This window comes from Acanthopagrus latus, chromosome 2, assembly GCF_904848185.1.
Source record: "Acanthopagrus latus isolate v.2019 chromosome 2, fAcaLat1.1, whole genome shotgun sequence".
NCBI classification, from domain to species: Eukaryota; Metazoa; Chordata; class Actinopteri; order Spariformes; family Sparidae; genus Acanthopagrus; species Acanthopagrus latus.
Window position 1 is genome coordinate 13,020,916 of NC_051040.1, and position 22,812 is coordinate 13,043,727.

At 40.1% G+C, this 22,812-nt stretch overlaps 1 protein-coding gene and 1 long non-coding RNA gene across 4 annotated transcripts in view; one reads left to right on the forward strand and one right to left on the reverse strand.

Moving 5' to 3' along the window:
• Positions 1–15,729, forward strand: capn12 (calpain 12). The gene is made up of 22 exons (XM_037122389.1): positions 1–809; positions 1,605–1,674; positions 3,062–3,180; positions 6,005–6,138; positions 6,287–6,458; positions 6,542–6,625; positions 7,304–7,389; positions 7,501–7,578; positions 7,850–8,040; positions 8,124–8,383; positions 8,473–8,484; positions 8,607–8,686; positions 9,800–9,922; positions 11,515–11,551; positions 11,648–11,719; positions 11,818–11,863; positions 12,153–12,214; positions 12,530–12,598; positions 12,765–12,843; positions 12,958–13,074; positions 14,675–14,727; positions 14,832–15,729. Exons 1-22 carry the CDS (start codon positions 579–581, stop codon positions 14,856–14,858), a joined length of 2,202 nt encoding a protein of 733 aa, XP_036978284.1. The 5' UTR covers positions 1–578; the 3' UTR covers positions 14,859–15,729.
• Positions 10,792–22,812, reverse strand: part of LOC119032854 — a 19,852-nt gene continuing 7,831 nt past the window's right edge. For 2 of the 3 annotated variants that reach the window (XR_005079062.1, XR_005079067.1), the window contains exons 2-4: positions 14,793–14,890; positions 12,932–13,069; positions 12,059–12,592 (exon numbers count right to left, since the gene is read on the reverse strand). This is a non-coding gene — a long non-coding RNA (uncharacterized LOC119032854). Of the gene's footprint in view, positions 11,601–12,058; positions 12,593–12,931; positions 13,070–14,771; positions 14,891–22,812 lie in introns of those variants that run through there. The other variant, XR_005079066.1, reaches the window with a different exon arrangement.

Sequence of the window (22,812 nt, forward strand, 5' to 3'; positions counted from 1 at the left end):
CGATAATCTGGGAGTTTCCTTACAAAACAAGTACATATTTGTCTCTATTGTGGATTTCCTGTTTCTCTCCTAAAACGCAGTCATACGTCCCTTCCAAAGACGCGAACATGGGCACATTAATATTGAGAGGGTGGAAACTGTGCTGTGATGGGAATTTGTTTGATTTCGAGCGCGTGTGGCAATAAAACGGTGACACATTTTTATGCGTCGGTACAAGTTTTCCAGGACGTTCCCAGAACAGCAGACTGAATAAAAACAGTGCGAAAAATGTGAACAAATGAAATATTTTTGGAGGGTTTTGACTCCCTGCACAGCTGTCCGGTCATCAGCCATAACTGTGTCTTTCTGTCGGCTTTTAACCTCTCTCTGGCCCCTCGGGATCACAGTGATGATGGACAATAAATAAAGCTGGAGATCAAAGCAGCTCTTGGCACCGTGTCATTACTCCGACTCCAGCTCACCGCGGCCCCCGGCGCGCTGCATACCTTTCCGGGCTGAGCAGAGCCGGGGAGGCGCTCCAAGCGGGCCATCACCGGCTGAGGTGGGTGTGCGCTGCGGTCTGTATTTAAGACCGGCTGATGAAGAGTTTGACTACATTCACTGGCAGCATGGCGACCGACAACAAGGCTCCTCTGGGCTCCATCGGGAACCCGATCAAGTTTAATGATCAGGACTTCAAGACCCTGCTGGAAGAGTGTCTGAAGTCCGGCCAGCTGTTCCAGGACCCGACCTTTCCAGCTGAGCAGAAGTCCATCGGTATGCCGGAAGATCCGGATCCAAAAAAGGCGATCAAGTGGCAGCGACCCAAGGTAGACCAGCTTTAACAACTGTCCTGATGTGCAGTTGTGTCAAGCGCCAGTTGTTATCCAGATGTTGTGGTTTTGCTATAAGTGGTGAGGGTCTTTATACTTCAACCATTTCTATCAGGATTAGGTTGTAAAAAAAAAAAAATCATTATTCCTGTCTGTGAGAGCTAAATACATATTTGAAAAATTATGTTGGGACTACCTGAGACATTCCGCATCTGGCCTCAAAGCTGTCACTATATTTTATCCACCATGTTTACAGGGACTTAGCAACAGTGTTGCACAGCTGTAGACAGATGTGCAGCTGACAGTGATTCATCCAGGTGTGGCTCAGGTCTGAGGAGCCTGTTACCTGGAGAAGTTTCCTCACAAGAGGAAAGTAACCAAAGAAATAACACTTACTTATTACAGTGAAAGTAACATCCCAGTTAGTAAAAAGGCAAATTTTAAATGAAAAGAGGATAAATTGATGTTATATATAGACAAAAACACAAAGTGTGGACATCAGTACAAAGATGTTGTGAATTCTTATACTATAAATATGGAACGGTACAACAGGACCGCAACTAATCTGACTAAAATCTTCACATGTGAGAAGCTGGAACCTGTGACAGCATTTTTTTTTCTTATTAAAAGGATTTCAGCAATATTTTAAAATGATTCTTTCTTCAAAACTCTTTTTTTCATGGTCTTTTATTGCATCCTGATGTTGAGCTCCCACGCGTGGTCATAAAACCAGTTTGTGGTTTTGAATACACAATGTGCTCACATTGTCCTCCTCTTGCTCCATCTCTAAAGGAAATCAGTAAGGATGCTGTGTTTGTGGAGGGAACAACTGGAACCACCGATATCTGTCAGGGCCAACTGGGTGAGTAGATCAGGAAAACTTCACTTTCCCTGCACACTGAACTCTGCTTCTCCTGTCGCTGCTCATCTGCCCTCCCCGGGGGGGACGAGGCTTTTGACAGGAATACGTCATGCTGAGTTGTCTTGATTTGCCCTTGCACAACATCTTTACCTCATTACCACAAAACCAAAAGCTGGCACACTCCTTTACCCGGTTGATCCTAATTTTTTAATTGCAATAAAATGTAGTGATTTAATGACCTGATTTCTGCAACACGAAGCCCCAGAGACCCGACTTCAAGAACACAGCGAGGGGGAAAGAGGATGTTCCCCAGATCTGCAGGGGGTCCGTACCACATTGCAGCCCTGTCTTTAAATGCTCACAGACTCTGCTAAAATCTGTGTTGTTCAGTCTGTTTTCCTATTTGTGGTGAACTTCAAGATTGTTTTCTGCACAACAGCGAGCTTTCCTTCCTCCTTTGGGATTTGTGAATTGATGGTTTGTGTCTCTGGTTGCGTGCGGATTCGTTAATAGATCATTAAAAACCTCCCCCTTCTTCTTCTTCCCTCTCTTCTTCCATGTTTAAGTCTTATTGTGTCACTCAGACTGTAACCCAGGCTGTGTTTTCAATGATTTACACAGACTGCAACATCTCCTCAGAAACAACATGGAACAGATGTTTGCTGTTTCAGAGGAATGTGGCTTATAACGTACGTGTGTGTGTGTGTGCGTGCGTGTGCGTGTGTGTGCGTGTGTGTGTGCGTGCGTGTGTGTGTGTGTGTTTGAGAGAGAGAAAAGAGTTTAACCTGCCTGATGAAAACATGAATCACACTTCACAGGAGACCACAGCTTCAGGGCTCTGAAATCATTTGATATGATCAAACAAATCTTTTAATGCCAAAGCACTTACCACATTTGTTTTTTTAAGTAGTACATTTTATTCATGAGAAATACAATTTAAGTATACCATAATTGCAATGAGTATATTTCCTTTTTTTCTACTTAATTAAAGTATGTAAAAGCTACTTCTTTGAAATAATTCAAAAAGATGTCATTAAGGTCAGCTTCACTGTGCTAAAAAATTAAATACTTATTCTAAAGTAATATTTTTGTGTACTTCTTTATATGTGTATTATAAATTGCAGCAACAATGTATAGTTTTAATAATTATTGTAAATTGCAAATACTTACGGCAGTAATTTAGTGTACTTGATACAAAGTAAACTTATGTTGATGTCCGAATATAGTTTCTCAAAGTACTGAACTTTTAAACTGATAAACAGTGTACTTTTACTTCATATAATTGTATTCAAGTATACTAACAACCAGTACAAGTTGAAATCATCCAAAATGTTATGTTTTTTGCCATAACATCCTCATGTATTTGTCTTTTTTTTTTGTCTGTCAGGTAACTGCTGGCTGCTGGCGGCTCTGTCCTGTCTGACCATGCACCCCACGCTCTTTGTGAAGGTGGTGCCATCTGGCCAAAGTCTGGCCAAGCCTTACACAGGGATCTTCCATTTTAGGGTAAGTGTAGCTAGATTAGATGAACAGGCTTATCTCATTTTTTCTTAATGAGATAAGTGGCTAATCAGACACATGATCAGGCCGGCTGAGACTCACACAGTGTCTGGTGGTGACCAACAACAACACACAAAAACAGTCTTCCTGACCTGTTGATGCTTCACTTTACTGCCACCAGATATACAATCAAACTTCACATACATCTAAATGCTTATATAGAAGTATTGTATTGATGGAGTCATGGTGGACTTCAGATGCCGCAGAAACAGATACGTGATCTTTTTTTTTTAATTATACACATTCTTCTTTCTTATCAAAAAGTTGGCACTTACATTAACCACAATACAGCTCGTCCCCTCACAATTCATTGGTAGATTCGGGTGCGTCATGCTAGTAGAGGCTAATGTTGCCTCGAGCCACGAGCCTCATCAGAGACGAATAGGGGGCAGAGGTCAGGCGAGTTCGCTTCTGTCTGACTCCACAACCCGCAGATTATTTGTTATTTTCAAACTTGCAATCTTAAGCCACAACCGAGGGCTTGAAACCTGCTTTCTGTCTCGACTGGTTACAAAAAGAACTCTGTCTGACTTTGTATAATCTTATAAGAAAATGACCCTTCTCCTCACTTGATTTATTACCCCAGTAAACAGTTTCCTAATTAGTTTATGATTTCAATTGCAAGTTTTAAGCCTTTGTCAATGCAACATGATGTTCATTTAGTAAATTATGGCATCCTAAAGGATATGCTTTAGGGCATGGCTACCCTGTGATTAACAAGTTGCTACCATGGCGTGGCCTCAGGTTCTCCTTCAGATCCAATCAGTACTGTCCCCACATTCACCTTCTCATCCAAATATGGTCAGTTCATGTTCCATAAAACCAAGATGGTGACGGCCATCTGGCCAAACGCAAAGCTTCAAAACTGTGGTCGTTGATATCGCTCAAGGCAATTTACCAGACTTCATGGTGTGTTCTGCTTAATTAGACAGTCTAATCTATACGAGGGTCCCTGTGTCAGAATCTAGTTGCCAGAAATGTATTAATTTAGCTGATGCTGAAATGACAAGCACTACATTACAGAGTGACTTCATGTTTAAGCTATACAACACTATCAAATAGTTTTCCAGAAATAATGTACACAACACACACACAGGAGATGTTACTGGGGGTCCAACAGGATATTTTTACCCTCTGGGCCCACAAGCACAACTTAATCAAAAGTTCTTGAGAGCAAGTATAAAAAGTTTTTTTCCGTGTCTGCCTGAACAACCACGAGGCTTCAGAAGAACAAGAAAAGAAAATGATCTATGTTGTGTTTGTTAAATACTCAGTCCTGAGGCCTGAGGACAGCATGAGCATAAACAAATAAGTCTGATTGATATATGTGTTTATCTACTCTTATGTTTACATTTGCTCATCTGATTGTATTGTTTTGCTTTTATCTGATTTGGCTTTATTCTTTCAAAATGTACCCTTGTGGGATGCCTGCATATTTAGCCGTGGCGCCACAGCTCTGGCATCCAATAAATGGATCAAACAGGTATCAACTCATTGTGGAGACATCGCTGCGCGGTGGTCTCACACGCAAGAAGAGACAAAACATAAAATCAACTCATTAACAGCCCTAATTGTAATCTTAACAGTTCATCATTCACCGGCTCTGACATGCACAGATCAATAAAATATCACCTCATTGGACAGATCAATCTTATCAAAGCAAACACTCTCATCAGATATAGATCATTTTTCTGCTTTTCTGCTCAGTGATTATGTTTCCCCCGGAGTGTTGGGGCTTTAGAGACTGTTGGGGAGAATGTGACAAGACTTAACAAGCAGGACGGAAGGACTGGAAAGTAATTTTGCCCTGTCAGGATGATGAGAGAGCAGTCCAGACATGCAGTAGTGACTACCCCTGGGAAACACACACACACGTGCGCACACACACACACACACACACACACACACACACACACACACACACAGCTGTAGGTATGAAAGGCCAGTGCAGGCCTGTTTTCGGTCGCTGTTGTGTACACACCGTTAGCAGTACAGTAGAGCCCCTTAGTCATGACCAGTAAATGCCATGGGAGGTGGTTTGATAGATTTAATCAGACAAGAGAACGATTTGTTCATTTAACTTCCTTTATGGAGCTCTCAGGGTTTTATTTCTAAGCTAAGATCTGGGCAACGGATACATCAAAGAAAATTAAATGCATTTTTCTCTTTAAATTGTTTTGCTCTTATTTGTGCTCGAATGTGTAACGCGACAGTAAGTGGTGGAAGAAGATATTTTACTTAAAGGTACACTATGTTTAAAAGAAAAAAATCAATGTAACAACTACTTTTGTTTCTCTCTCATCGCTCTCATAGCTCCGTTTTCAATGAAAAAAGCTTTAAAAATCCACTGAACACTCGGCGTCAAAGCACAAAACGTCAGACTGACAAAAATAGTCAAAAGCAGGTGAGCATAGTTGAGTGTTGAACAGCTAAATAGGCAGATATTTTCAAACACAGAACTGAACTAAACCTGGACCCTACATTTACAAGTTTTGATGTGAAACGATACATTAAAAAAAAAAGTTTGACATATCCACTTAAAGGGAGTTATATCATTGTTTTACTCAACGTCGTTTCTGCTGCCCCCACGTGGCGAAAAAAATCAGTGGTTGCTGGTAAGAGGATAAATCTGATACATGACGGTTCAGGTAGTTTGGCTCTTTACATCCTGCCTTCCTCCTTTCTTCCTGATTCATCCATCCACTTCTGCTCCATGCTCACGATTCCCCTTCCTATCTCTCTCTCTCTCTCCTTACGTGTCCCTGTGCAGTTCTGGCAGTATGGTGAGTGGGTGGAGGTGGTTGTGGATGACAGGCTGCCAGTACGTGAAGGCCGTCTGCTCTTCAGCTACTCTCACACCCGCAACGAGTATTGGAGCGCCCTGGTGGAGAAAGCCTATGCCAAGTCAGTTGCCACTACCAGCATATGTTTCTGGGTTGTAATGTCTGAAATCACCCACTCTTCTTCTTCCTGCGTTGTGACTGTGTACAGTGATTTGAAAAAATATATATATACAGCCACCGGAGATCATTTTCTCACCTCTCGTTTGCAGGTTAATGGGCTCCTACGGAAGCCTGAAGGGGGGCAACATATCAGAGGGGATGGAGGATTTCACAGGAGGCATTGCCTATTCGATGGAGGTCTCGTCTCGTACCCCTCGCGTCTTGTGGAGGTCTCTGACCGCTGCACTTTCTCGAGGCAGCCTGCTCAGCTGCTTCATCCAGGTACATGCACACCTCAAGATGTCCACGCTACACCGGGGGAGACTGATTCAGATCCGCTAGAGTTTGTCTCTTTGTCTTCACAGGCTAAGAGCTACCTTGAGGTCGGTAAAGTGTCAGGAAACGGACTGATAAAGGGCCACGCGTATGCCCTCACTGACACTGACAAGGCCAGTATCACACAGAGACCACACTGTGACCTGATGTCCACAAACAGTCTGTCCACAAACACACCGTTAGCTACACACATTCCCTGTTATCTCATATTATTCCATCTTAATGTAACGTAATTCAGTGTGATTTGTTCTCACTGATTGAACCACTAAGATAATCTCACTGAAATATAATCTCATCTCAAAATAAATGGAATAGAATTCAATCAAATCAGTTCAAATTAAATCTCAATCAATCAATCTATATCATCCAATTTCATCTGATGTAATCAGATCGAATCACATTCCATGTCTTTTAATGTCACTCTGTTATCAACTCATCTGACCTGATATTGTTTATAATCAATTTAAAATCTCATCTTAACTAATTAAATCCCATATTTAATCTCCTCTCATTTCATCCTAATCTCACTGAAATGCATTCAATCATTAAATCTCACACCTAACCCCCCATGTCAGCCCTGTAAATAATCTACTCTTATCTCACAGAATCTAATATTTGATCATATCTTATTTTAATTAATTCAAATATCATATCATAGCATTTTCTCTCATATCATTACATAGCACTCTGATCTAATCTCATTTTATTAATAAATAATAATAATACAATTTAATTTTATCTCACATCATCTAATCTAAGCTTTTTCTTGTTCCTTCTTCTTTACATTTCAGGTGACAAAAGCTTCAGATGAGATCTTGTTGCTGAGGCTGAGGAACCCCTGGGGTTTTGTCGAGTACAGTGGACCGTGGAGTGACAAGTAAGGAAGCTTCCTGTTAGAGAGCCTGCTTGCTTAAAGATTACAGAACCTCCACAGATGTTGACTTTCTTCTTCTTCTGTGTGTGTGTGTGTGTGTGTGTGTGACTGCAGGGGTAAAGAGTGGGATGACGTGGACAAAGCAGAGAAGGAGAGGATTGAGTTGAAAAAGACAGAAGATGGAGAGTTCTGGTATGTGACGGATACTAAAACACGCCAACTCACACAACTGAACAACCTCTCATCAGTGGAGGAAGAAGTATTCAGACACTTTACTAAAATAAGAGTATATATATATATATATATATATATATATATATATATATATATATATATATATATATATATATATATATATATATATATATACTCAAGTAAAGTAAATTACCATTGTACTAGTTACATTCCACCACTGCCTCTCACAAACAACAGCATCTCTGACGGGAACCATTTTGTCTCTCAGGATCAGCTCTGAGGACTTCTCTAAGCTGTTTGACATCGTAGAGCTCTGCAGTGTGAATCCTGACAGCCTTGAGGAGGGAAACACACCTGCCTCTCCTTCCTCTGCCGCCTCCCCATCCACCTGGACCATCAGTGAACATGAAGGAGTCTGGGTATCGGGGAGCTCGGCCGGTGGTAGCCGCAGATACAGAAGTGTGTTTTGTGACTTCATTTAAAGCATCGAAAGCCTCACCTGTAGATCATTTCTGTTGTCATAGTCTCTGATTTTCCCTCAGAGTCGTTCTGGAAGAATCCTCAGTTCCAGCTGGTTCTCACAGAGCAGGATAAGGCAGAGGATGACGATGATGACGATGATGCAGATGATGATGATGATGAGGAGGAGGAGGAGGAGGAGAAGACCCCAGAGGAGAAGAAGATAGCTGAGAAACAGAAGGAGAAAGCTAAAAAGTGCACCGTGCTGGTGGAGCTGCTGCAGAAGAACCGCAGGCAGAAGGATAAAGTCCACTTCCTCTACATCGGCTTCCACATCTACAAGGTAACATCTGCACTGCTCTGCTCCGACTTCACTGATTGATTTATGAATAAACTCACATCTGTCTTTGTGTTTCTTCTTCTTCTTCACAGGTTCCTTCTGAGGTGAGTTCCTTCCTGAATTTTCATTATAAATACGTTCTCATTATCTGCTTAAATGAATACCAGAACTATCTTATATTCTTAATGATAATTACTTATATAGTCTTATATGTGTCTTCATACAGCTCCGGGGTGTGTGTCTGAGCAGCAACTTCTTCCGGAAAAATCGCCCTGTGGGTCGCTCTGGGAAATATACGGCTCAGAGGTAAAAAGACCGTCACAAGAGGAAATGACGGCTCATCAGTAATTATGTGATAATCTTTTCATTAAAGCAGAACATTGAGGTGCTGATATTTTAACTTGGTACGCTTAGGAATGTACAGTATATAGCGGATTTGCTGAATCAAGTGTAATTCACATTTTTTTCCTGGAGATTTCACCTCAAACTCGCTTCCACAGTGAAAGCAGGACTTCAAGAAGAGAATGAATGATCCAAATTTGGATTCAGAGTGACTTGATTGCCTCTGGTTTATGGATCACTCTTTATCCATTTTTGTCTATGTAGAGCAAACCAGTCATCTCCATCTCCTCAAGAAAATGATTTTAGCCCCAGAGCCCTTAACCTAAAATTTGAGCATAACTCACATGATTTAAATAAAAAATTCCACTAAATCTCCAGAATAAATGTCGGCATTGTAGATTTCTGCAAACCACAAATATGTTACAACTTTACTTTCCTTTGCATTTTAATTGTTTCATTTTGTGACAATACTGCTTAAGGTCTGGTCAGGGTTAAGCACACAAAACACTTGATTAGGTTAAAGAAAGTTTTGCCTGAAAATATCATGTTTTGTTGCTACAAAGATGTTAAAATGGTAAAAAGTAAAATAAAATAAAAAAAATTAAAAATGTGGTCTTACAGTGGTCTCCAACAGTAGCTGTCACATCACCACCATCCCTCCTCCTCTTGACAGGAAACTCAACTCACATACATGTCATCTGAATTTAATATGAAATCCAAATTCCAAGTCCAAATCCAAACATCCATGGTTTGCAGAAATGTAGAATGCCAAGATTTTATTCTGGTGACTGGGCTGGAAAAAGTTATTAGGTAGCTTTCCCTGTGTGGTGAGAAATAAAGTAAATTAACAACACAATGAAAACTTTTTATCATACAAGTTAAAAAAAAAATCATTTGGCCATCCATAAAGATAAAACAAGAGCGATAATCCATATGTAATGTCTTCTATATATACAGTAAATATAAACATGTGAGAGATTATTTCTAAGACTGAACATTTTTACTTGATTATTCAACGTGTATTGCTGATAACTTGTTGTAAGTTAGTAACGCTGAGTCATTAACTTTGTCCCTCAGGGGCGTGTGGAGGAAGCTGCACCTGGAACCTGGTAACTACATCCTCGTGGCGTCCACCTATCGACCCAACCAACCCGGAGAGTTTTTTGTTCGCATCTTCTCCAAGACTGGTAACACTCTGGGGTAAGGTGGAAGGGAACTGGAAGGAAGTCTTTTTTTTTTTTTTTTTTTTGTCCTTTACCAGAAAAACAGCTCAATTAATGAGCCACCGCGTGTGAATGTTATCTTTGGAGTGTGTGCGTCGCCTTGCGTCACAGATACCCACAACACTTCCTGAGGGCTCCACAGCACCCTTGAATCACCTCCCGCCTCACTGACTCTCAACAGCGGAGTCATCGTCACCCACACTCCCCTGGACCGACACTCACACTTAGAGTGTGATGCAAACATTACACTAATGTATGATTTAGAAACATGACAATTAATCTCAACAACAACAGGTCGTTATATCACGTCTCGTGACTTCAGTGCAGTATGACAGCTCCGAATAGAATGATTGAATGTATTTCCAGTTTGTGTTATTTTATACCCACTTCAATTAAGAGGTAAATATTGTATAGTTGTAGTTTCTAGTTACTTTGACATTTACATACAGTACTTGTGATGAACTTATACAATACGAAGCCATGCACACTGGTGTTTTCAGTGATGTGGCTGATAAAACCTGCTCCAGATGGAATAATGTAAAGCTCTATGACAAAGACCAAGTTGTAATCGGTCCTGCACCAAAATTAAGGATCTCTGAACAATTCTTGTTGTTTTCATAGGGCTGCACAGTTAATCAAGATCTTAAGTAAGTGAAAAATGGTGACATACAATATTCAAATCCCCAGAAGCTTCTGACATTCTGACCTATAAATCTTGACCTCCAGATTTAAGAAAACATGATTTGTATAATAGGTTTTTTTTTTTTAATGATGCAAAACCACTAACTGTGAATCATAATCATCTTAATGTTTGTCAAAGTAATACACCTTTTTTTTACCATTAGGTGCAACAGAGTTTTTGTGATGCTGGAATTTCTAACTTCAATTCAATACCTTTAAAATATAATGACAACAATGTGTATTAATGTATCATATAATACCATGGGGAGAAAACTGACAGGACGTTGAGGGTGTGATTAATTACAAATCTTGAATAAAAGATAAATATAAAAAGTGCTGTACTGACATGACAACAGGATACTACTTTTCTTTCCTTGGCTAATGATTGTAGTTAACATTAAATGTCACGCTTATTTAGAGTTATTCATTTTTTTGATTAAGCCTTTAAAAATAATTTGTGTGTTTTGTTTTGTTCACAGAATATGATCTCGTGTTAAAAATCAAGTTTTTCAGGATTGCTTTTGTCTGTAAAGTTACGTACAAATCAAGTTACGTGCGCATCTAAAAGAGGAAAAACCAGCTCCGAGTCGAGTAGAAGCCCTCTAGCAGCTTTTAGGACATACGTCACATTCACTGTCACGCACACACGGCCAGCCTGACTTCATTCTCTCACCAGGATGCCTTTACTCCACTACATTTTACACAGCAAATAGTTGTTCGCTGCTACATCACTTAGCACGATCTCAAACATAGAACCTTTAGGATATGGATCTGAGCATATATAAATACATATATAAACATATATAAACAAACACAACACTGATGATAGTTTAAACTGTACAAAAGGATAATATAAGAGCGTAACACTGTTGGGTCTTTGTGTTTCAGGACTCAGGACTTCACCTGCTCCTCTGGCTTCCTCCCGGTGAGTTTAGTGATCTCGTCCACACACGCTGAACTCCAGCCACTGGCAGCTAAATGACAGAATATTGTATGTTTATGTTTGTTTGTTTTGATACAGCTTATGGCAGCACCCGTCCCACCAGAGGATCACATGAGAGTTCAGAAGACTTTTGATGACGTGGCTGGTCCTGTAAGACTTCCTCCTCCTCATTATCCCACATCACTTCACCTTAATGAAGTAAAAATCTGGCGCCTTTGATTAAACAATCAAACTGGTTTCTTCTGCAGGATGACAGACTGAACGCCAAGGAGCTCATGATGCTGTTCAACTCAGGTTCCAGTACACCGAGATTTTTGTCTGAACATGACAGAATTGAACTATGACTGTATAATACCTGTAATGGCCACTAGGTGGGAGCAGAGTAGCGACACACTCCGTCAAAAGTTGGAGAGGTCACCAGTCTAGACAGAGGCTCACAGCTGCACTCAGAGTACATTGAGCTGGGTGAAGTAATAAATGTGACTGAACTTTGTCCTCACCTTTACCTCTCCTCAGCTTGATCCAGTTTAAACCCTTGTTTTAGTTCTCTGCATCAATCTGTGCCTTTCTCCCCTCATCACAGTGCTCGACAAAGATTACCATCTGCCACTGGAGACGTGCAGACAGCTCATCCTCGGAGAAGATGTATCCTTTCGTCCCCACTATATTATTTGCTATCACAGTCTCCGTGCAGTATGATCCCTGTTTGACATTCATCCGATCAAGTCACGCCTACAAAAGTACTTCACGGTTAACAATAACACTGCTGCCGTGTAAATACTTGATTGACCTCCTGTTAGTGTCTCACTTCATCGGGGCAGATGCTCGCAGACGGAGGGGTTTAAAAGCCCCGGCTCCTTTTCTGGCTGAGTCATCGTGCCGCCCCGCTGCTCACCTTTACTCTCCATCCTCATAACTGTACCTCCTGTCCTGTTGAGATGTCCTTAACTCTGCTGGCAGACTAAAGGGCGCTGGAGTCTGAGCCGTAAACAAACAGAATCCCTGCTGTCCAGTCTGCGTAATCTGCAGGTACACCTCCGAGTGTGTGTGTGTGTGTGTGTGTGTGTGTGTGTGTGTGTGTGTGTGTGTGTGTGTGTGTGTGTGTGTGTTTGTGTGTGTGTGTGAGAGAGAGAGAGAGAGAGAGAGAAAGTTGCTGATCCATTATTTCTTGAACTGATTCTTCTTTCTGTTTTAGTCAGTCTTTTTCCAGTATGATGAGGATTCCTCTGGCACCATGAGCCCCTTTGAACTGAGCACAGCACTGCAAGCTGTTGGTATGCACGCACACACAGACGCACACACACGCACATGCTAACACACCACAACATGTGTACAAATGTTTGCTGTTGTTTGGCCTCACACCTTCTTTCACTCCTCTGTTTTACCAGGAATGCAGCTTGACGGCAAGGTCGCCCAGCTGGTGTCTGAGAGGTTTGCAGCTGGAGAGATTCACATGCCATTCTACAGCTTTGTGTCATGTGTCACCCGGCTGCGCAAGCTCTTTGGTAACACACACAGATGCAGACACACACACACACACACAAAGGTAAAAGCCAAAAAGAATGACCAGAAATCAAAAAATGTATGCATGAGCGTACTGAATTACAACTAAAATACAACTGTAGTGAGGCTGCACAAGAGCGTCCAAAAAGAAAAATTACACTATGAACCTATGTTAAGGTGTATAACTGCCACTCACTATGAAAATGCAAGAGAAAATAAGACAAATAAGACCAGTATTAACCAATGAATACATAATTTTACTGAAAAATTGTGTTTGTGTACAATTGTTAGGTACTGTTACTTCAAGGATACCCTATTTAATGATACCTTATACATCTATTCTATTTCAGAGCACAATGTTGTACTTTTTATTCCACTACATTTATTATTTGACAGATGTAATTACTGGATTCTTACTCAGTTTAAGATTGTTTACGATTTTTACTTTATTTGTAAACATTATAAGAAACAACTAATGACCCCACCAACGGTTTTGTCTTCTGACTTCTTACTAGAATCTGTGTCTGTTTGAGCCGCTTTGTCACGTTTAAGATGTCTACTAATAACTAGAGTTGTTAGGGTTAGGGCATTTCTACTAGAGAATATTTCACCTCAAACTTACTCATATAAGGGCATCACTTTGAGCTCAAAAGTGGTGAGGACGTAAGAGCTCAGATTTTTTTCTTTAACTGTCTTCAACATATGAAATTTAAGGCAATGTAAAGGGGAAATAATGTGGTAATTAAGATAGTCCATTCTAATTTGTTAGTTACCATTTCTTGATGCAAGATTTTTTTAAGAGCATTTTTAGCAAATTTACTTTTAAAAATTGATGGGAACAAATCAGATGATTTCAAAAGATGTGATGGGGAGATGACCCCCAGCATCCCCTGCATGAATGACATCCGGGCTCTGACGGTTTAATTTACAGTTTTGCTTAAAAATGATTAAAATGTTTTGCCTAAAAGCAAATATTACAGAAAGCTACAAAAATGAGAACAAATCTGGTCAACAGAAGTTTGTTATTGCTGCCACATTAATCATCTCACGAACCCTCAGATTCATCTTGTGACACTCTTGAAGTACGACTCAAGGCTGGAAACCACTGGGCTCGACTACCTAACTGTATATAAAGTGATTTAACTAGTTTCACCTTGACCAGCTACAGCCTGAAGAAGTGGCATTACATAGTGTTGCATCAGCATTAACACTCAGTGGACGTTTTACTGCAGAGCAAGAACTTCTGCTTTTGATATATTTTGCTGATCATTCTTAGTGTTCTTTTACTTCAGAAGGATTTTCAGTGCAGAACTTGCCCTTCGATTGTAAAGTTTTGCATTGTTGTGTTGGTACTTTCATTAAAGTAAAAGATCTGGGGATCTTCTTTCAAATCTGCATTCAGAAGACTGTTTCTACTGTTTGCTTTTACATGATTTACATGTGTGCAGATGGTTTACATAAAAGATTTTATGCACATTCAGACTTTGACTAACAAACTCAGGATATTTGCCAGGACCACACTAAACTTGAAACAGAAGTTACTGAATGCCGAGCCTTTTCAAAGACACTGTGTGTAGTCATTTCCTCACTTCTTCTCCTCAGCTCTGTATGAATCAGAGACCAGTCAGGAGGTGAAAGACAGAGGGATCAACTCTGTGAGTATCAGGTCAATTATTCTCTGTTATGTGTTCAGACTGACCTGGACGGGCCTTTGACTCACTGTTTCTGCTCTCTCTGTTCGACTGTCGCCCCTCCCCAGTGGCTGCTTCAGTTCCTGATGCTGTGAAGACGAAGCTTCCCCAGCTGAGCCACAGCACACTGTTGATTCGAAAGCAAACATAACACACATCAACTGTATTTTAAAAATGTTTATCCATGAGTGCCTTATTACATTTCAGCTAAATATTTGCTCTGCTAATGTTTCATCCTTGCTTCATCTTGTACTATTATCATATTTTATCTAAATCCTTGATAAACTGTAGATTCAAGGTTCAGCTTTTAGTAGAGCTGTAACAAGTAGCTGATAAATCATTGGTTCCAACTTCTTAAATGTGAAGATTTGCTGCGTTTCTTTAGGTCGAGTCTTTAGGTTCTGGATTGTTGTTTGAACAAAAGAAGCAATTTAAAAATGGGAATGTTTCTACTTCTTCTTCTTCTTCTTCTTTTTATTGAGTAAACACTTAATTAATTGTTATTATGCTATACAGATTTGCAAATTGAAATGCAATATTCATATACTTTAAATTGGAGAAGCATAAAATGGACAATGAAATAGAACAGAATGTATTAAAACTCTGGAGGGAAAAAATAAAATGAAAACTACGTGTATACATACAGAAACATGTACAATATGTGCTATAATAATATACAGAAAGGAGCCTGACCGTCATCTAGGTTTTTCAGGCCGATGCTGATACTGACTTTAGAAATAACCCCAAGTATCTTTTTCTGTACTATAACCTCGAAAAACTAAAAGTTTTAATATCAGAGAACATGTTGGCCATTCGTGATTCATCGGTGATGAGCCAATATTGACCAAAAATACACGCTAACAAATATATCAGTTTGGCTCTAATGCAAAGTATGCAGCGCCGTCACTTCATTGTTATGTAACACTGTCATATTACTCCACATTGTAATAAAACTGATTTCATGGATACAGGTGTGAGTTTAAATGTGTCCTTGTCTTCTCCAAGCGCCTCAAAGAAAATGGTTCCAAAACCCAAATATAGTCCACATTATCACCCTCGCTCCCAGAATAATAATCATGTTCTAAAGCAGCTCCGTAGAGACTGCGTGATGATAAAAAGAAAACATGTTTCTAAAGATTAAACTTGATTGAAATGGCACACAGAACCATTCTTACACAACTGAGAGACACAAAATCACTGCAACCCCAACAGTTTAGTCATCTATGCACACATGAGCGTACCCTGGGTAATAACTGTGCACACATACACAGTCAGAGTGAGTACTGCCTGCCCCACTGAGGGTGTGAGGGTGATGTCTCAGCAGCGCTACACGCACCGTCTCTATTCTTATCGCACTGACGCCACGTACAGCGTCAACACACACTCGCCCCCTCCTCCACTACGTTCCCTCACTCCCTCCATCCATCCCTCACTCTTTCTCCCCCCCCTCCTCCTCCTGTTCTCTCTAGTAACTGTCTTGAGTCTCACAATCTGCATCCTCCTCCTCCTTGTTACACACTGGCTGCACACAGGTGACTGCGCACACACACACACACATAGTCACACGCATGCACGTACGCACACACAGAGACTTCAGCGTATGAGCAAATGTCCTTTCTACACACGCGGCTATTAATAGCACCATTGCTCACACACAACTTCCTGTTCATCGTTAGGTGAATGCACACAGGTTGTCCTCGGCAACCGTCCATCTACATTGTGATGGAGGAGAGAAAGTAAAGGAAGTGAGAGGAGAGCGAGCCCATAGATTCCTCTCAGCATCCGGCCTCTGCATCAACTCAACCTGCTTTATTATTTTATTTTTTCAAACCCTGTGCTTCCTCTGGTTTGTGTGTCTGAGTTCCAGCTCTGCAGGAAGTCAACCAGTATGACAGCCGTAGCCTCAACAAGGCACGGAAAATGAGGTAGCCTATCTACAGCCCTCATGGGACTTGATACAGATGTGCTCACTCTCCTAGTGTCACCTCTGTTTGAAGAAAGTCAACTGACAACAGGCAGTACAGTTGCTAAATGCTAATGTTAACATGCTAACATGCTGATAATGATAATTCTAAAATTTTGAGGTTTACCATGATCAGTTGCTGAGCATATCACGCTGGCGATTTAACATTTGCCATTTTGCACTCAACAAATGGAGCAGCCGAACATGATGTCAAGTTTTGATCAAATTCAACACTCTGACCTGATGATGGCGCAAGAATGAAAGTCAAGGGATTCTCAAAGGTTATCACAATTCATCCTCAGGGGGACTTGAACATGTACAGCAGCACTGACATCACAATGACATGGGTTCATCCTCTGATGACCATGAGTGCATGTACAAAATGAGTCCACCCCTTTAATAATTCTGTTAACATTAAAACTCTTCTTTCTATCGAGCCTTCAATCTCACCACTTCATGACAAACCACAACACTGAAACAAAGACTGGTTGTTGATTGAAAATATTAGGGCTGCCAAAATATGATCATCTCCTTCCAAACTGTATTATTAAATTTCTCAGCAGATTATGGGTAACGACTAGCTTTGAAAAGACAAAAAAAAAATAAAAACATAACAGATACAATTTTTAAGAAATGAAAAAGAGAAAAAAAGTCACAAATTTACATGGCACATATTTACAAATATGTATGCCATATAATATGTAATAAGTCTTCACCCCATTGGAAGTTCTTATGAGTTACTGTTTTATAATGGGGAATCAAAAAGGATTAAATGTGTCTTTTTAAATGATTTTGTATTGTATCAAAAGAATACCGTCGTGAAGTGAAAACAGATCTCTACAAAGCATCCAAAAATAATTGCAAATTCAATTTCCAAATACCTTTAATTAGTATCCACCTTCTTTCAGAGATCTATACAGTGATATAACTAAGTACTATACCCTCATTATATATATGCAATATACATTTACATTGTTACAATTTTTATGTCATTGTCTATTTTATTGTCTTGCTTTATCTCATTTCATCTTATCTGCCCTCTGCTTCCGATTCTTTTAAAGCTCTTACATTTGAATTTCCCTGGCACAGGATCAATAAAGTCTTATCTCAAATTGGGTGGTTAAAATGTTACATGAAAGCTGTTAAACCTTTAATGGTATCACGGGTGTGAGGATGACTCTGGTTTGTCAGGTATTAATGATTGTTATCTGCCGTGGTCCTCCTAAATATTGTAATATAACAACAGAGACTTCAATAGAGAAGCGCTATCAGATCAAAAGAAAGAGAAACAGTCTGTGGCTGATCCTGAAGGATAGAAATGTAAACTTGTGCCCTCCCTCATAGTGTTTATTTTGTCTTTTCGCTCTCTGTTGATTTGTTTCTCTCGACAGCGGCTGTGCTCATCCTTCCACCTGCTCCTCTCTTCCCTTCTCTTCTCTTCTCTTCTCTTCTCTTCTCTTCTCTTCTCTTCTCTTCTCTTCTCTTCTCTTCGCGCCATCCTCCCCTCTCTCTTTCTCCCTCCCTCCCTCCCCCCAGCTGTCCTGTGGGATGTGATGATGCTCTGACAGGCTTGGCGTCTGTTCTTGGAGGTGCCGGTATTTATGTGGCACAGCGGCGGGGGCTGGTACAGGAATAGTGCTGGAGTTGTAGTGTGTGGTGTGGGAGTGGAGATCTGGGGAGGGCTGGGATGGTTTGAGAACTGTGAGATTTTTAAGCCATTGTATAGACAGGAGGGAGACCAGGGAGGATTGCGTAAGTTGGCTCCCTGGCTGCAAATTTAGCCTGGGCTCGCTCACGCATAAATTTGATGAGCTGTGCTACCTCAGTCGTCAGAGATGGAGTATTTAAAGATGTGACTGTGTGTTGGCATGGGAAGCAGGGTGTATTTATTGTGCGTGTTTATTTACAAGTCGTGAAGAGTGATCGTGGATAATTTGAGACACAAAGAGCAGTATTTGCCTCGACTGCACAGCACCTCTCCCTTCCTCTCTCTGTTCCTGGTCCTGTTGTTACGGCTTATTTTCTACATGGCAGCTGGTTGAAGACGGTGGTGACCAGGTGTCTCCTTTAGTCCCAGACTGCCACAGAAATATCACAGTGACGTAACATCTCACTGAAACTCCCTCTTTTTTCTGTAACTTTCAGTGCTCATATAACTTTATCACATGAATAAACACAGACAGCAAACAATCTTTCAACTTTCTCCACTGAAAGGGCATCCTCGTGGGTTTATCATGTTTTCTCTACTGGAAGAGCAGCTTTGTGGGTACTTTATAATGTTTTCTCTACCTGAAGAGCAGCCTAGACGGAACTGCATCACATTTTTTTCACTCTAGAGGGTGTTTGAATACATTTTCTTTTAGCATAAATGGCATCCTGGATGGCAGTTCCTCACATTTTTTTTATTTTTCACTCTAGAGGGTGCTCGAATACATTTTCTCCACTGGAGGAGCCACCTAGACGGCACTTCCGCACATTTTTTTTTTTTTTTTTTTAATCACATTTTTCCTTTTCCAGCCTAGAGGGATTTTCATGTTTTCTCCACTGGAAGAGCACCTTAGCGGGTACTTTATGTTGTTTTCTCCACTGAAAGGCTAGCCTATAGATTACTCTTTAATAGAGCATGTCAGAAACACTACTCCAAATGTGTACGTCTAATGTCTTTTTGAATATTCTGCTAAATGTTTTCTATTTTTTCTCAGCAGACTCTCTGACAGGCGGTATGAGTGAAGATAACAGCTAGCACTCTGGTCTGATGTCAGCAGTCACTACACACAGCTTTCTCACAGTTAACCTCACACACAGAAATGCTGGTTGAGACCTCGGCAGGCTGACTGATTAAACAAGAACACACTTCTTTTGCAGCAGTAAGATTTAGTAGTAAGTAAGTTGTAAGATTTATTCTAATCATTTAACAGTGTGCCTAATTTCACATGACAAATAAAAAAATTGTAATAATCTTACAGAAGGGAGAATGATTGACACAATATTGTGTAGTGAATATATACTGTATGATGATGTGATAATGTTAACAAAGGACAAAAAAATGCTGAAAATCTGTCCACATGTTTGAAGAGGGGAAGAATGTGCAAACTTCAACACAAATTGCTGCCGTCAGTCGTTCGTGCTTGCGTTACACAAATGCCCCACAGCAAAAACACATCTGAGATTCCATTCATGACTTCAACACCATGTCATCACTGCCTTGCTTGACTTTTGTGCGGAAATGTGGTTTCAACTGCCTCGTAATCATTTACACAGTTTACATAAAATGTGCAGGCTGGTTGACTGGCTGTTATAGTTTAGTCCAGATATTTCCAAGGACCTGAGAGATGAGGAACAATATGCTCTTGTGCTTGGTGGGATTTCTGTGAAAAATTATTTTTGTCAGTGCTTTTTTTTAAAAGTAAACATAAAACATGGAGTGTGTTTTATCCATGGTTGTATAAGCTCACAGGGTGAAGATGGGGCTAAATGTTTGTGTAATCTGACCGTCTGTTTGGATCCTAACTTTTTATATGACAAAGAAGTGAAACATAGTTCAGTGGTGGTGGAAGCATTATTCAGCAAGTTTACTCCTGACAGTGTTTTATTATCATATTACTAAGGCATGAGTGTGCAAGCAGCATTTTGAAAAAGTGGGTCATGTTCTTTCAGGGGTGGAAGAAGCACCCAGACCATTTACTGTCATTTACCTTTACCAACCTTCTTTTCTGAAGAAAGGCTAATTTCAGAATAATGCATAGTATATCATGTATGGATTCAAATTATTGCAGCATTACTGTGTGTATTTGTTTAATATTGCAGTGACTAAAGGTTGGATTTTTTATTATATAGATAGCTGGGTAGCTGTGCACACTTTTCAACAAAGTGGGATTTTATCTATATTAATACATTAAAATTCATTTGTAGATGATGGATGGATGAGTAGATAGATAGATAGATAGATAGATAGATAGATAGATAGATAGATAGATAGATAGATAGATAGATAGATAGATAGATAGATAGATAGATAGATAGATAGATAGATAGACAGACAGACAGACAGACAGACAGACAGATAGATTCTCTGCTCTGCTTTTTGTGGAGACAATGCTGCCACAAAAAAAAATAAAAATCGCAGGGGGGAGACTGGATCTATTTGAGGGAAAGTGATATCAGTGATTGCCAACAAAGGATAACACGAGGTGAGTTAGCGAGAGGGAGCATGCAGAGAACAGGGATAAGATGAAGACAAAAGGGAGAAGGTGAGGAGCAGAGGGTGAGGAGTGAAGGAGCAGCGTGTGGGCATAGAAGGCCAGCGAGGTGAGGGGGATGACGGGGACACATGCAGGTTTGTGTATTCCTGACGTGTGCAGTGGATACACACCATCCTTTCGTCTACCCCCATATCTTTTCTCTCCCTCTCTCTTCATTGGATTCAACCCTCCATCAGTCCCTCTCCCTCACCCACTCACTCCCTTTATTCCTGCTACTTACTGGTCCCTGAAAAAATAGGGCAGTCCTTATGTAAGGAAAGAAGAAGTGGGGAGGGGGGGCTGTGAGCCGAGGAAAAAAAGGTTGAAACAAAGCCTTCTGGATAGAAACAGGCAGAGAGAAAGAGTGAGTAGGGGGAATAATGAAGTTGGCATCCACTCTCCTCATCCAGGTGGAAGAAGTCTTCAGAAATCTACCTAAATAAATAATGCAGGGTTTTCGTTGCAATGTGAGAAACACTGCAAAATAAACTAGGTCCTGCTTCAAAATGGTAAGGCAATGAAAAGTACCATGTCTAAAGTCCCAGTCTGAGTGTTAAATTACTGATTTCTAAACAGAAGTATTGGGGTCCAGGTCTTTGGTGAATAACAGTCCAGACGTGTTTTAGAAGCTTTTATACAGGGTGCATCATTAGAGCAATGATGACTGTTGTGGCTGTACTCCAAGGAATGGCATAACAAACAGTTTCTTTGATGTTTAAATGCTTTTTTTATTCCATGATGTTTTGGATATTTGCATCCATATAGGGTGAAAACGGCACACTGACGTTGTTTTGCCCATGGGGGTCAGACAATAAAGGCGACAATTTCTATGTCGGATTTATACGTAAAAACCCTGAAATGAAAGCTAAATGTCAGCAAATTCATTGTCAGTTTAATTTCAAATCCAGTGTGTTGGAGTAAAGCATTAAAAAATGTCCTAATCTATCTGGAATGCCAGTATTTAAATGTAATAAAGTACATTTAATCAAGCTAAAGTTGTAATTGGTAGATTCAACATGATACACAAAAACTGTCATTCCTTCTTTTTCCTTTTTTGTATATTCTTTGTAAGAACATTTTTGCTCTTTGCGATAATGTTTATTGTAAATGTAAATTGGCAGAATTTCTATCATGTGACCCTGCCATCAGACAACTTGATGGTATTCAAGCACCTGTTTTTACTGCAACGTTCTGCAAGTAAGCTGGACAGTCACTGAATGTTTCACTTTTCATTCGCATTCAACCCTTCTTATAATCCTTGAGGAGCACCTGATATATCTACATCTCTCCAGTTTTTACTCCTTACCAAAAGTATGAGGTACTTGTTTTTCGCTTCAGTATTTCCATTTTATGCTGCATTATACTTCTACTTCACTCCACTTCAAGGAAAAATACTACACTTTTACCTCACTACATTTTTCTGACAGCTATAGGTACTAGTTACTGTGCAGAGTATGGCATCAGTGTTAATAATCCTGTAAGATAACATTTAATAGTAGAACAGTATAAAAACCTCACTGTACACTTACAATAACTTTTGCTTTTTACACAATGCTAATAGTGAATTTGACTTACTTTTACTTGAGTTTTTGAATGTAGGATTGTTTTTATATTTCAGTATTGCCACATTCACTCCACCTACAAAAATACTACAATTACTTCTTTCAGTACTGCATTTGTATTAGATGAACAGAGTGGGCATTTGTAGATATTTGTACCCTTCAGGACTATTAGTAAAAGGGCCACAATCTCTACATCAAATCAAAGCTTACTTTATTTTTTAAAATGGAAGTTACAGACACTCTGTAACAGAATGTAAGAAAGAGGGTGAAATCGGGGTGAAAA